Below are 14,765 nucleotides of genomic sequence, written 5' to 3' on the forward strand. Positions count from 1 at the left end.
CCAAGGTCAGGCAGGAACTCACAGCAATTTAAGTCATTATGATGTTGTGAGTTTGTCAGAGGAACAGTGTTTGATTTGGGATATGCAGCCATCACATGGAGCGCGTTTCCCGGAACGAAGAGGCGCATGTGAAATTAGCTGATAGCACAGAGTATACTGAGGGGCAATTGCTGTGGCCATGTGGGTTCTGACTAAAAGCCCACCCACAGCTCTTTACTCCCTCTTTACACAGGCACACGGCAGGGGATGTTCCTGTTGTTTCTCCCTTCCAGTTCACCGTTTTTAGACTCCTTTGTGAAGGAAGATGATATAAATGGAGTTAGGCCTCATGCACAGCTGCAGTTTTGGTGGCTCGGATGCGGACCCATTCACTTCAATGGGGCCGCAAAAGATGCGGACAGCACTCTGTGTGCTGTCCACATCTGTTGCTCTGTTCACTGGTCCACAAAAAATATATAACATGTCCTATTCTTGTCCGCGTTTTGCGGACAAGAATAGGCAGTTATATCAATGGCTGTCCGTTCCGCGAATTGCGGAACACACACTGGCGCCATCAGTGTTTTGCGGACCGCAAAACACACACTGGTCGTGTGTATGAGACCTTACTCTGTATTTCTTCACTGTTTGTTGGAGGGGTGTCTTAAAATGCAATGTTAGGTAGACCTTGGGCGCACAGATGATGAAAAATGGTCTGGAATTATGGAGAGGCCACTCCATCACTATTGTATACACAGACAGCACATGGACGGATGGAAATGATTGTTCATACCACCTCGTGCAGGGCATGCACTATTCTGGCCTCGGCCACCAGATCAGGGCTGTATGCAGACATATAGACATTACTACGTATTAACAATAGTCTGGGTTTGGGGCTGTGACATTTGACTCTCTTTAATGTGTTTGTGTGAATGAGGCCTAAGTGTGTGATCCATGTAGCCATCACTGCCTGTATCTGCTGAATAATGGAGGGTCCTTTTTAATTACAACTGTGAAACTTTATCATTGAAAAAAGCCTACACGAGAACGAGAGAGTGTCAGTGTTGAGCGAACTTCTGTTTTAAGTTCGGCGTATAAAGTTTGGCTTCCGGTTAGCGGAGAATCCCGATATGGATTCCGAATTCCGTTGTGGTCCGTGGTAGTGGAATCAATAATGGCCGATTATTGATTCCGCTACCACGGACCACAACGGAATTCGGAATCCATATCGGGATTCTCCGCTAACCGGAAGCCAAACTTTATACGCCGAACTTAAAACAGAAGTTCGCTCAACACTAATTGTCAGCTCTTTGTTCTAGCCCAGCACAGGGTGTCTTGCTGAGGTTTAGCTCCTTCCACTTCATCTTCAGCAGGAATTCCTACAGCCCCAGTGTTTGTTTTAGGTATGCTTAGAGGTTTCACATTAATGATGGAGTTTATATTAACTTTTTTTTTTTTTTTTTGTCAAATAAATCTTTCAAATACTTTGTAGCTTCTGCCGGGAATGTCCGCACACTGTCTGCGCACTCCAGTAGTAAACATTCGACATTGTAAACCGTGCTTCTGGGCAGGGTATGCTCACTCTGGGTTCTCACTAAGGTTAGTTTCACACTATCCTATACGTGTCCGGCAGGCTGTTCCCGTCGGGAACAGCCTGCCGGATTGCCGTCCAGCCCCATTGACTATAATGGGGTCTGACGGCGATCCGGCTGAAACCTGGCAAACATGGTGAGAATCTGCCAGACACTGTGGGCTGCGGTTTGTGTCTGGCCAATTCTATGCCAGAACAGCCTGCCAGAAGGCTGTGCCAGCAGTGTGAAACCAGGCTAAGGCCTCTTTCACATGACCGATACGGATTGTGGCAGGATCTGTGCAGGGGAAAACTGATGTTTTTGCACGCAAGTTGAATCCGTTTTGTCTGCGATTGTGTCGAGTGTTTCAGTTTGAGTTTTTCACCTGCATGAAGAAAAACTGAAGAATAACACATTTAACATCCTCTAGCAACCATCAGTGAAAGACGCATTGCATCCGGAGGCCTTCCGTTTTTCAAGCAAGCCCCATTAATTTCTATGGAGCCAGAGCTGCGTGAAAGATGCACAATATAGAATATGCTGCCATTTTAATTGAATGTAGAGATGACCAGTGATGAACTACGTTCATGTGCATAGACCCACTGAAATGGATGGGTCGGGATTCAGTCACTACACGTATCGCATCCGGACGGAAAACTCGCTTGTGTGAAATGAACCTAAATGACACATTACATGTTAGACCACTGGAAAATTGATGTGAATCTAGATTTGTCCCTGCTTTGTTATCCGGGGTACTGTTCAAACCTCACATTGAGGAGTTGCTTTAGGCTCTGTTCACACTTCTGCCATGGTTTTTATTTGCAATGGATACCTCAATGTTTTGTCAGTTAAGTTGTATGACCAATACCACCCGCACCCTACAGACCCCACTGATTTACAGTGATGTCCATTGGGTTCTTCTGTTTGCTAGGAGCAATGAAGTCGATAGCCTCTGATGCAGATGTGAACGGCGCCATGGATAGAAGGCCGTATTGGTAATTGCTGTTAAAACCCTTGTATTGTGGGCTTGTCTCTGCAGTGTCCCCGCACTATTGGGGTGCCGTCACAAAATCCTCAGGTGAGATTTGGCAGAGTTGCAGATTTTGTGGCAGATTTTTCTGCAACGGAATAGGATGGGTATTAGTTGTTTCTTTGGGGATTACATCTCCGTAGAAGTGAATGAAGACATTCAGCTATAGGAAATCTGTAGCAAAACGTTATTTGCGTTGTGTTCAACTAAAGAATTAATATTCCACCGTGGAACAGAATGAAGTTATTGACACATTTCATCCCCATAGGCATGTATTTATGTGGCAGATTTCATTGCAGAAAATTCTGCAGCGTGTGAGGGCACCCTTAGGCCAAGACCCACACGAGCGAGTTCAATGCGCAAAACTTGCGTGATTGAGTGTGACGTCCTGTTCTGACCTCCGCTCCTCTGACCGGATTGCACAGCATTATGATTTATAATGCTGTGTGATCCTGAGACTCCTGGAATCTATTCTATTACACTGACAGCGTTATGTCAGTGTAATTAGATTCCAGGACTTTCAGGGTCACACAGCATTATAAATCATTTTAGAAGATCTCATGCACACGACTATTGTGAGTTTTGTGGTCTGCAAAATACTGATAACGACTGTGTGCATTCCGCATTTTACTGAACGGAATGGCCGACCACAACTAGAACAGTCCTATCGTTCTCCGTAAGGATATGTTCTATTTTTTTGCAGAACGCCCATGCAGACACTGAATGCACACGGCCCTATTGAAGTTTGTGTGTATGAGCCCTAATGCTGTGCGATGCTGTCAGAGGAGCGGCGGTCAGAACGGGAACTCGCACGGGCACGCTGCAAGTTTATCACATTGAACTTGCTCGTCTGTGTCTGGCCTTGCAGAAAGTAACCAGTTGGCACAGGGAGGGCTGCAGCTGCATCCCAGATATCCGTGACTCCTTTGGATATAGCATGAGGCTATCCGCTAGTTCACATCAGCAGTATGTTAGCTATATTTCTGTTACAGTGTGCCATATGCCATGTTTGTGATGTGAAAGTAGCAGAAAACCAGATGGGTTCTGTGTTGCAGGTTTTACTGTATTAGGCCTCATGCACACGACCGTTTTATTCCGTGTCCGTTGTTCCGTTTTTTGTGATTTTCTGCGGACCCATTGACTTTCAATGGGTCCGTTGAAAACTCGGCTAATGCACCGTTTGTCATCCGCATCCGTGGTTCCAGTCAGTCAACAAAAGTATAACCTGTCCTATTTTTTTCACGGAAAACAGTTCGCGGACCCATTCAAGTCAATGGGACCGTGAAAAAACGCGGAGGCACACAAGATTGTCATCCGCGTCCGTTTTTTTCCCTATCATTTGCATGGCAAACTTGACTTTAGACTTTTTTTTACTTAATGTCTGGTGGTCCTCCAAAAATAAAGGAAGACACACGAAAACAAAAACGGATCACGGAACCCCATTTTGCGGAACGGAACGCAACAACGGTCGTGTGCATGAGGCTTCACTTTAACTTTTACTACATTGGTTTTGAGTGTCTTCCAACATGCAACTTTTCTGTGACTTGGCTGTGTTTTTACAGCCAAATCACAGCTCGAAAATAGTTGCAGAAAAGTAGCTTTTTTTTTTTTTTTTTTGTTTTTTTGTTTTGAGCCTTGAAACCCCAGCCTAATAGTTGTAAGCCCGATACCCTTTCATATATCTATTTTTTTTTTTAAAATAATACATTCCAAGTTCACTTGACAATCTCGCATGGATCTTGTCTTTTTGTTGACGGCCACTACAACTGCCTGCGGTAAACTCAGTTCAGAATAAGAGTGACCCCTACTGGTCTTCTATTATACTGCAGTTTTTGGTTTTCGTTCCATCACCTCTCCTCATGCATACAGCTTCAGGGACAGTTTCATGACTAAAATTGCCTATACTGACTTGATGGGGGAAGGTGGACCAGCATAAAGTAAAACTGAGCATTTAGTATTCACAGAATACAATATTATACAGTATGAGTACAACCCCCTACAAAATAGTCATAGGCACCATGGGGCAGATTTACTATTCCAAGTGCCCCAGAATCCTGCTGTTTAAATGCAGAAAAAAACTGGTGCATATACAGTTTTCAACCTTTTTTTAATGCAATAATTTTAATGTATTTTCAGCATAATAAATTAGAAACCTTTAGAAGTTTCAATCAGAAGTAAATAAGGATACTCTACGAAATATATGCTAATCTCCGTGTCTTCTACACCATTTTATCGTGCTGAATGCTTCCTTTTACTAATCACATGAACCAGTATGGAACTCTCTAAAAGAGGGGCATATTGTTGGTCGGCGTTTATTATGTACTTGTATAAATTACAAATATTCAGGTTCGCGCTTCTCTGCTGCATGAGGTAAAAGTTGAAATGCCACGAAACCTAGAGAATACAGCACTACATATCTCATCCGCTCTTTCCTCATATCCTCCATTCAGCATCTCTCTGCAGAGTTTGCCACATAGACATCTAGGGTCATCACTTTTCTATCATTATCTCCTACCTGGTGACCCTGCTACCCCCAATACTGTGCCCGATGTGTTCCCCAATTCCTGCCAACACTATATTGCAAAAATAATAGTGCCGTACAGATAGTACCCCTCTTAGTAATAGTGCTGCCCAACAGCAATGCTTTCCGTATTGGGCCCCCATTGTTAGTAGTGCCCTCTGTATTGTGCCCAATAATAATGCTCCCAGTAGGCCTAAGGCCAGTGGTGTAGCATGCATTGCTGGCGCCCAGGGCAAGCCAAGTATTGCGCCCCCTAACCTGCAGACACGCTCCCTTTTATTGACCCACGCCCCACATGCTCCAGCCGTGTATGGTGTTGTATCAGCGGTTAATGCGCCTCTACACTTATTGCCCTCTGCTGACGTCACAAAGTAATTCCATTCCCAATCCCCATTTAGGCTCCATGCACCCTACCAGCCCCGCTGAGAGTAGTAGAAATGAAATTACCAGTGGGGCTGGTTGTGTGCATGGAGCCTAAATAGGGATGGCTGAATAAGGAGGATAGTTACTGTAGGGGGGCCTAAATGGAGTCTGCACAGAAGGCCCACTGGAATTTTACTAGGGGTAATTACTTAAGCCCCCACAGAAATAATCCTCCTTATTAAGCCATACCTGTTTAGGCTCCATGCCTAAATAGACCCCACTGGGGTATTCTAGTTATGTGTAGCTATAACGATTAAATCAGTGGGGGTCCTACCACTGGGATATCAACCAATCATGAGAATGGGAACCCCAAACCCTGTGACAGAGAGACTGGTTGTGCTACACACTTAGTGCTCATAGGAATAGTGTCATACAGGGCCCCCAGGAATAGCATTCACCACACAGAGCCCCCCAGACACAGTGGCAGCAATGTAATGGTTAGCAGAGTCCTATACTGCAAGCTCTACTTCATGAACAGTGCTTACCAGGGATATTGGCAGCCATCCAGTGCCCCAAAGTCTAGTGCCTACTAAGCAGTGCTCCACACAGTAACCATCCTACAGCCTGCTGGGTGCCCCCCCTGCCAATGCAGCAGGCTGGTTCAGGCCTTGAGATGGAGGCAGCAGCACAGCCTACAACAGAGCCAACCGAACGCCACCTGGTGGTTCGCGAGCGCTTGCCCTGATAAATGCACGGGCGCCTGGTGTTTGGTGTAGCAACTGCGGCCCTGAATCGGCCTCCACACTGTGCATCGCCTGTGCCGGTGAGTGAACGCCATTCCCTCTCACAGGCAGCGCACTGTGTGCACCCTACCAGCGCAATGTAGTGAATCATTCACTGAATGGCAATGGCGGGATGCACTCCGCGTGCTGCCTGTGAGAGGGAATGGCATTGTATGTAACAGCTGGGCGCCTCCTTGCAGTTTAGCGCCCGGGGAAACCGCCCCCTTGCGCCCCCCCCCCCCCCCTCTACAAGGCACCCCATAGAGCCCACAGTAGCTATAAAGTACCAGGACACAGACGTTAGTGACCTGTCATTGTGCCGCCTGAGACCACGCGACCTCCTGTGCTTGTTCCACTGCCTCAAAGGCCTCTGGCTGCCTGGCATATGAGATTGAACAGCAGGAAAGGGAGCCGCAGGCTCTGTGCCCCGCAGTAAGCTGCCCCTCAGAGCCGGGTCGCCCGCGAGATGCAGCCCTGCAAATATGTTCTGCTTTTCCACTCTCCTCAATTCATAATGATGCGGGAATATAGTGGGCAGATTCTCTTTGCGCTAGTTTTCCGCTTCGGCCTCCCCACCCTTCACTCCGTCATTGTGTTCTCTGATCCATTTTGATGTCAGCATCACTTTGCTATGTGGATAGCATACTGAGCATTGTTTCCCGTATAAACAGGCGTCCGGTGTAATGTCCCTCCGGAGGGGAACTGATGCCAGAACTGGTCCCGGGGATTTCTGAGAGTTATTGGCGTTCAGCACGTCATTTGTAACGCCAGATATCTCACAGCTCCGAACAGAAAAGCGCAGAATGCAGGTCTTTTGGCCGGCTATCTCCAGCTGATGATGCCGGACTGGTCCACAGTGTCGTTAGTTGTGCCCAGACCCCGTTGATATACACGCATGAGCACCCAGCCTCAGTGCTGTAGTATAAATCTGAATACTAGAGCTTGGTGCCCCTTCCTTCCACTAGAAATCATGCGTTATATAGCATATTAAAGAAATGATCTCGCCCTCTGACGCTGGCCTGTTCATTCTGCTCATCCTGACCTTGAACTAATCCCTTGCTTTTCTTTTGTTGTATGTGTACAATGTAGCTTGACCGCCCCCTAGTGGACATAGGAGAAACTGGACAGGGAGCAGGTGTCAAACGCTTTGCAGCTGGATGTAATTGCATCGCTAATTAAAGAGTGAATTTTCCATCAGGCTTTTCCTGGAAGAATTCCCCATCTCATTTATCTGTTATCTATGGATCTTCATAGTAGTCACGTTACATAGTTTAACTAAACCAGGGCTTTTCACACAGGTAAACCGCACTGGGTGAAGGCACGTTCTCCTCCGGACAGATGTGAGACTTGTAGCTTCATTGCATACACATGAGCTGTATGACACATTGGTGGAGCGCTGTCATTTTTGGCATGCAGAGAAAATTGGAATTGAAGAATTTCTCTTCTAATGCTGTCTACTTCCAGACCGCTCTTCCGACAAATTAAACAGACTTCATGCCTTTGAATTATTTTTAACTGTCCCACCAAAGTAATTTTTTCACGTTTGTGAAGCGATCTGATTGCTGCCCCACAATTTCACCCATTGACAATACTGGTTTAATTTCTTCCGTTTTCGGTGGTTGAAATTGACGCGTCCTTTGATGTCCCTTTTCAAATATTACATAATGAGCGATTCATGAGCAGACCTGTCAGCGGTTCATGAAATCCTGTCGTGTGACATAGTAGATAGTCTTGTGATATACAGCAATAAGTGTATTTAGCAAATGGTGAATATAAGGACATGGAATGAAGTACTGTACTGTTAGTGAAGGCCTGGCACATCCATATCCAGAAGTCTGCGTATGTCTGTGTGCATGCTGCAGCAGACCTGACCACCACAAGAGCACGTGGAACTGAACAGCCATACTGAGCAGCTGCTTGAGAAGCAATTTCTGGTGATGTCCTGATCAGTCTCTAGAGGGCAGCAGTGAGTCAGCATGGATGAGGACTGTGTGTATTGGCCTGTAGCCTAATAACCCCTCGACTGCGTCCAACAGAAAACAAGGATTCAGTCAAATTTAGTTTTTATTAAGAAACTGAATGCGATCACAAGAAGGACCTGAAATGAATTAGGGGAAGATCAGAAGCCTTGTCGGAAAATGTTATTGTACTAAGAGTGGTAGATGCTGGGAAATAACTTCCATCAGATGTGGTTGGGAAATCTACAATAAGTGGAATTTTATAACAAGCTTGGGATAAACCTGTGTCCGAAGATAGAAATCTAGAGGAAGTAATATAAGGGCAGACTCGATGGACCATGCAATTGTTTTCTGCCTTCATTCTTATAGTGACGAGCGAATTGATGAGTGAATCAAATTCGTTCAAACATCAGCGAGGGTCTGGCCCAGCTGCTCGAGATACATCGAGAGATCTCGCCTGGTGCCTTTTCTCTACTTCTGCCACCTCAGCATATGCCGACTGCAGGCACTGCAGCGCTTCCTAACTAGACATGAGCGGCACATGCACAGATGGCATCTGCTCTGCGCAGGTAGAAGCAGCAGAGCCTCTGAGCTTGCGCCACTGCTTGAAGCTATGGCACAGGCACCAGATTGACAAGACCAGCAAGATGTCTGGTTCTGTCAATCAAGGGGGCGATGGGAATCTCTTGAGCAGCCTGGCCAGCCCCTCTCTGCTCAAGCAGACTGATTTTTCAACAAAAGTTAATTTGTACTATTCTGTTGGCTCATCTCTACTTATGTTTCTAATTGCTAAATGTATTTTTTGCAAAGCACCACTTGGTTTAGACTAATTCCAAATGTAACAAAGTATTTTTTGGTCTTCAGTTGATAAAGGCAAGCAGAAGACGAGCCCCAGAGGACCGGTTACGCAGGCACAGACTGCACCTGTCGATGCACAAGCTCTTGAATTGGCACAATGTAAGGCAGTATGTGAAGAACAGAGTGGCATCATCAAACATCTAAAGAACCTAATCACAAGCGGCAATCAGAAGTTTGAAGCTCTTACTGTTGTCATACAGCATGTGCTCAACCAGGTAAGTTGATGGCTCTGTCTTTAAAAACCAATGTTTAGTGGGTAAGTACAGGCTCCTTATGGGATTATCAAATGTACTTCTGTAGCAAAGTAGTCACATGTGGCCAGACATTTCCCTAACTGCATAAATGGTCAAGAACCTTACTGATCGGCTCGCCGTAGAGGGTGGTCAAGGGTGTGAGGCAAGCCTTATTGAAGGGATTTGGGAACCCCCAAAAAACCCACCTGTAAAATAACAATAGTGTGCCAATTCATATTCACTTAATTGAAAACATAAAAATTTTACACATTTAAACCATATATTACACAGGGCACATTAAAAGCAAAATATGCAGTGGCTAGAGGACATGACAAGCCACCCCAAATAAACTGCACCCACAAGGCTACGTTCATAGTAGTGTTATGAAATCTGATGGGCTGTTCCGCTGCTGACCTCATGCACGACTTTGTGTCTTGCCGAAAGCTGGCATTTATGCCAGAGAAAAGCCAGGAAGATTCAAGTTCATTAATTACTAACTTCTTCTAGCTCCTGATAAGTCAGTAAAGGGGTTGTGCAGGATGAGGAAAACATGGTTTCTTCCAAAAAACAGTGCCACACCTGGCACAGGTTGTCTAAGGTAATGCAGGGTCTAAGCTGTTACAACCCAAGAATGGGTGTGCAGCTTTCTTTTTTTGGGGGGGGGGGGGGAAGAAAACCATGTTTCTCCAACCCTGTACAACCACTTTACAAGGCTACATGCCCAGTAGCGTTATGAAATCCGTCAGAAGAACAGCCTGCCAGAGTTCACTGTATCAAGCATATCCGGATAATGCTTGGAACTGCCGGACTACGATGAGATCTAAAGGGTGTCTGGTTTGTAACGGGATAATAATTTTCACGACCCCTGTTGGCTCTTCTATAATAATTACCGTATCTACTTCTGTTTCCCGCATTTCTGGAAGTTTATTTTTGCTTTATTTAGCTAACAGTTTAAGTGATTTGAAATAAAAGATTTTAGTTTTATTTCTAGATGTTTTTTCTCATTTGTGTATTTAAGATATTGTCAAAGCTGAGCAAATCAAAAAGATGCCCTGTGAAAGGTGCAATGGGAATTAACAGGTTAACGAACTACCCTAAGGGCAAAAAATACTGCTTTAAGTAACCAATTTATGGTACATGGAACAATTAATCACATGGTAAACATACCAAGAAAATAATTTCAAATAAATATACATCTTTACATAATTAATGGCCATTGTAGTTATTTTTTAATGGTTTTTATTCTAATTATCTCATATGAAGGATAGAGCAAAAGGTATACAAAGTAATACAGTTCATGGATATATAAATCCATATAGTGATAAATAAAGTAAAATACTACAAATGCAAAATTAAGACATGATAGGACTTGCTAAAAACAATATTCTCAAAACCAAGTGGACATAGGTAATAGCAATACCAAATCTTGGAGAAGCTGAGCATGAAACGTGAGACGGGGTTTGTATTGCTATTATCTATTTATTACACTTGGTTTACACATTAATATCCCATATTTTTCAGGCTATAAGACACACTTTAGCCAGAAAAAAATCTTGCTAAAAAGTGCCTGAATTTTATAGCCGCAGTCATGGTGGTCGAGCAGTGCCAGACCTCACTGGCTGCTTCCGTAATGACTATTCTCCTTCTGCCTCCTACTGTCACACTCGCATACAGTACACTGAAACTGAAGCCTGCATCAATTCGCCTGCCTGTCTGGCAGAGAGTTCTAGCCCAAGGGGTGGCAATGCTGGATGGTCTCCAGGATCCTGAAGTTCAGGCAGGCTTGGAGGCAGAGTCCTCAGAAAACTCTTAGGCCCCTTTCTCCCGAGCGAGTTTTCCGCGCGGGTGCAATGCATGACGTGAACGCATAGCACCCGCACTGAACCCTGACCCATTCATTTCAATGGGTCTGTGTACATGAGCGTTGTTTTTCACGCATCAGTTCTGCGTTGCGTAAAAATCACAGCATGTTCTATATTCTGCGTTTTTTACGCAGTCCTGGCCCCATAGAAGTGAATGGGGCTGCGTGAAAAACGCATTGCATCCGCAAGCAAGTGCGGGTGCGATGCGTTTTTCACTGATGGTTGCTAAGAGATGTTGTTTGTAAACCTTCAGTTTTTTATCACGCGCATGAAAAACGCATCAAAATGCATTGCACCCGTGCGGAAAAAACTGAACAACTGAACGCAATCGCAGACAAAACTGACTGAACTTGCTTGCAAAATAGTGCGAGTTTCACTGAACGCACCCTGAACGCATCCGGACCTAATCCGTCACGCTCATGTGAAAGAGGCCTTAGGCTACTTTCCCACTGGCGTTTTGGGTGGATCCGTCATGGATCTGCAAAGACGGATCAGTTTCAATAGTACAACCACATGCATCCATTATGAACAGATCCGTTTGTATTATATGTAACATAGCCAAGACGGAACCGTCATGAACTCCATTGAAAGTTAATGGGAGACTGATCTGTTTTCTATTGTGCCAGATTGTGTCAGAGAAAACGGATCCGTCCCCATTAACTTACATTGTGTGCCAGTTTCGTCAAGCGTACAGCAAAACGCTGCAGTTAGCGTTTTGGTGTCCGCCTCCAGAGCGGTATGGAGACTTATCGGAGGCAAACTGATGCATTCTGAGCTGATCCTTTTCCATTCAGAATGCATTAGGGCAAAACTGATCCGTTTTGGACTGCTTGTGAGAGCCCATGATGGATCTCGCAAACGGGAAGCCAAAAGGCGAGTGTGAACGTAGCCTAAGATGGTGATTACGGAGCTGCCCTGGCTGATGGCAAGGTCCTGGAGTCAGACTGATTTAAGTGATGGGAGCCATCAGCACTAATACAACTAGCCTCACTTCTGGAGGTCATCATTGGCCGGGGCAGCTCTGTGATCATGATCTAAAGCTGGATTTACACTACCTGATGTTTGTTCTTCATACTGTGGAGGTGATTGCTCCATGTAAATGCCCCTTCCTCTACTCTCAGAACACAAGCATGCATATATTCAGAGGACCAGCTTCATGGTAATTTGTTAAACACTTCCATCAAAATTACATCATATGTTAACGACCTATTTGTGAATATTGTATGTAATAATTTTTTTTTTTAAAAAACAGGTGGCTGCATTTATGGATATCCTTTTTCAAGTCACTCCATGTATTCTTCTACCGATACTTTTTTGTTTGGACACTTAGCATGACATGGCTGACCAGATAGAGCCCAGGTGGTGATTTAAAAAGGGTATCGCACATTACATTAGGCCTATCAAAATAACAATAGAGTTGTCATACTGTTATCCCAAATCGACACCTACTATTATCATTACTATAATAACATATTCCCCTCACAGCAGCAGTAAATTATCAATGGATTACTGAGGGAGAGAGAGGGGAGGCACGATGGATAGCTGTTGGAGTGTATGGGATTGGTGGTTGAGGATGGTTGTAGTCCTCACGGTGGCTAATCCAGAATCCAGCTCTCCCTTATGCCACGGCTGCAGTTATTGGAGGGGGGCACCTTTTGCTTCCCTCGGGGCTCAACCTGGGCTTGGTTTGGCGCTCCTGTGTAGTGTTGTCCATAGTGCCCTTGATGGTCGATAGTTGGCAGGGTGCAAGGCAGGAGGACAGGAGCAAGGGGGTCGGCAGATGATGGAGGCCTGCTCATCTAGAATAAATAAAGTCTCTTTACTGAGTCGAAGATGAGGGTTGCAGTACAAATATAACCAGTAAGCACGGTGTTCAAGTATTTCAGACAGCAGTCATTTTCCATACGGCTCTGTCGACAGTACAATGCTCCTCTCGAAGTCTCTTTCTAGTTGTGCTCGGATCGGCTCATGCTGAGAGGGTACCCTACCTAAGCCTATACTCCACCCCCCCAACCTAGAAGCAGCAGAGTTATGCCGGAACTGCTTATCGAAGGGTAGCCTAAAGGGGGCTACCCCAATGATGAGACCTGAAAGAAGGGAGGGCTCCTGGGTGGGTTGAAATAGTTCGAACCGACAAGTGGGGGGAGGAGGGCCAGGTTTAAATAGTGAACGCCCCGCCTCCCCTCACACAAATGCGGCACTCTTAATTGCCTACCACTTGTGCTCGGATCGGCTCATGCTGAGAGGGTACCCTACCTAAGCCTATACTCCACCCCCCCAACCTAGAAGCAGCAGAGTTATGCCGGAACTGCTTATCGAAGGGTAGCCTAAAGGGGCCAAAAGAACCATGCATAGGAGTTTGAAAACTAGATAACAAACTACAGACCAAAACTCGAAAGCCAATGATATTTCGTATAAGGACCCGGGATATTACGCATGGAACACGCGGAACTGCGACGACCCAACCGTTTGATGACATGTACTGGCACCTTATGCATGGACGCCGCCGCTGCCGCGCCCATGCGGAAGGAATGTCCTGTGATCCAGCGAGGACCGACCCCTGAACCTGTCAACTAACCTGAATTTACGTAAGAAAGGCCGCGGTGGTTAGCCGGGCATTGCCTAGTTCGAGTACGGGAGAACATGCCGCTTGGACTAAATACTACGCAGCCAAGCCTCCAAGGCCTGCACCGGACACCATCTGCTGTCCGTGGGAAAGTATCTGACCGCCACTGATTGCCCCGGCCGTGACGTCTTGGACGAGGCCAAGGTGAGGACATAGATGGACCTGCGCCGGATGAGCTGACCTTTCCGCAAGCACCCAGCCAGCGTATTGGTGCCCATGAGCTCGCCTGACCTGAGGAATCCATGGAAAGCCAGGTACAAGGCTGTTTCTACCAGAGCGCTAACCTGCGGCCCGAACGGTTTACCCTGCAGTTTGCCTGTCACGGCCTGAACAAGCTACCGGTAAATGGCTGACGCCCATGTCGTTTCACAACAGACATCTTGCGCAAACCCTTCAACGCCGCTTTGATCGGGTGGGCGGAGAAGAGTGACGGTAGGTCCGGATGTAGCCTGTACCAATGGTGCTGAATACCTGCCATGTATAGTTAACAATGCTATAGGACAGGTTTAATTGAGAGTGGCAAAAACCCCGACAAAGCCCAATAGGTGAGTGATAGGTCCCCGGCCAGCGGCCGGGTAGGTGTTCTCATATCTCTGAAACAGGCGCCAAGCTGTCTTGTAAGCCCTCAGAGTATTACTGGCCAAGGAATTGGCCATCAGTCTCTTAGCTATGGTGAGATGAGAGACTAGTCCCGGCGCAGCTGGGCCTGGTGAGGAAATTTATTTTTTTTTTTTATTTTTTTTACCTCCATGCGTGAGAGACTCTAATGGCGGAGTCCTGTGTGTAAACCTAAAGCGGAGAAGCCATGCGCGAGAGACTAATGGCGGAGCCATGCGTGAGAGACTCAGATGGCGGAGTCATATGTGTAACCTAAAACGGGGAAGCCATGCGTGAGACTCTAATGGCAGAGTCATATGTGCCAACCTAAAACGGAGAAGCCAGGCGTGAGAGACTACTGGCGGAGTCGCATGTGTAAAACTCACAC

The 14,765-nt window shown here is 46.0% G+C and overlaps 1 protein-coding gene across 2 annotated transcripts in view; it reads left to right on the forward strand.

Moving 5' to 3' along the window:
* The window catches only part of MTUS1 (microtubule associated scaffold protein 1), a 123,063-nt gene that overhangs the window by 45,836 nt on the left and 62,462 nt on the right, over window positions 1-14,765 (forward strand). For both annotated transcript variants that reach the window (XM_040418781.1, XM_040418782.1), the window contains one exon: window positions 9,066-9,274. In XM_040418781.1, coding sequence (XP_040274715.1) covers window positions 9,066-9,274 — 209 coding nt within the window. The remainder of the gene's footprint in view (window positions 1-9,065; window positions 9,275-14,765) is intronic.

The sequence above is a fragment of the Bufo bufo genome, chromosome 2, assembly GCF_905171765.1.
Source record: "Bufo bufo chromosome 2, aBufBuf1.1, whole genome shotgun sequence".
Taxonomy (NCBI): domain Eukaryota; kingdom Metazoa; phylum Chordata; class Amphibia; order Anura; family Bufonidae; genus Bufo; species Bufo bufo.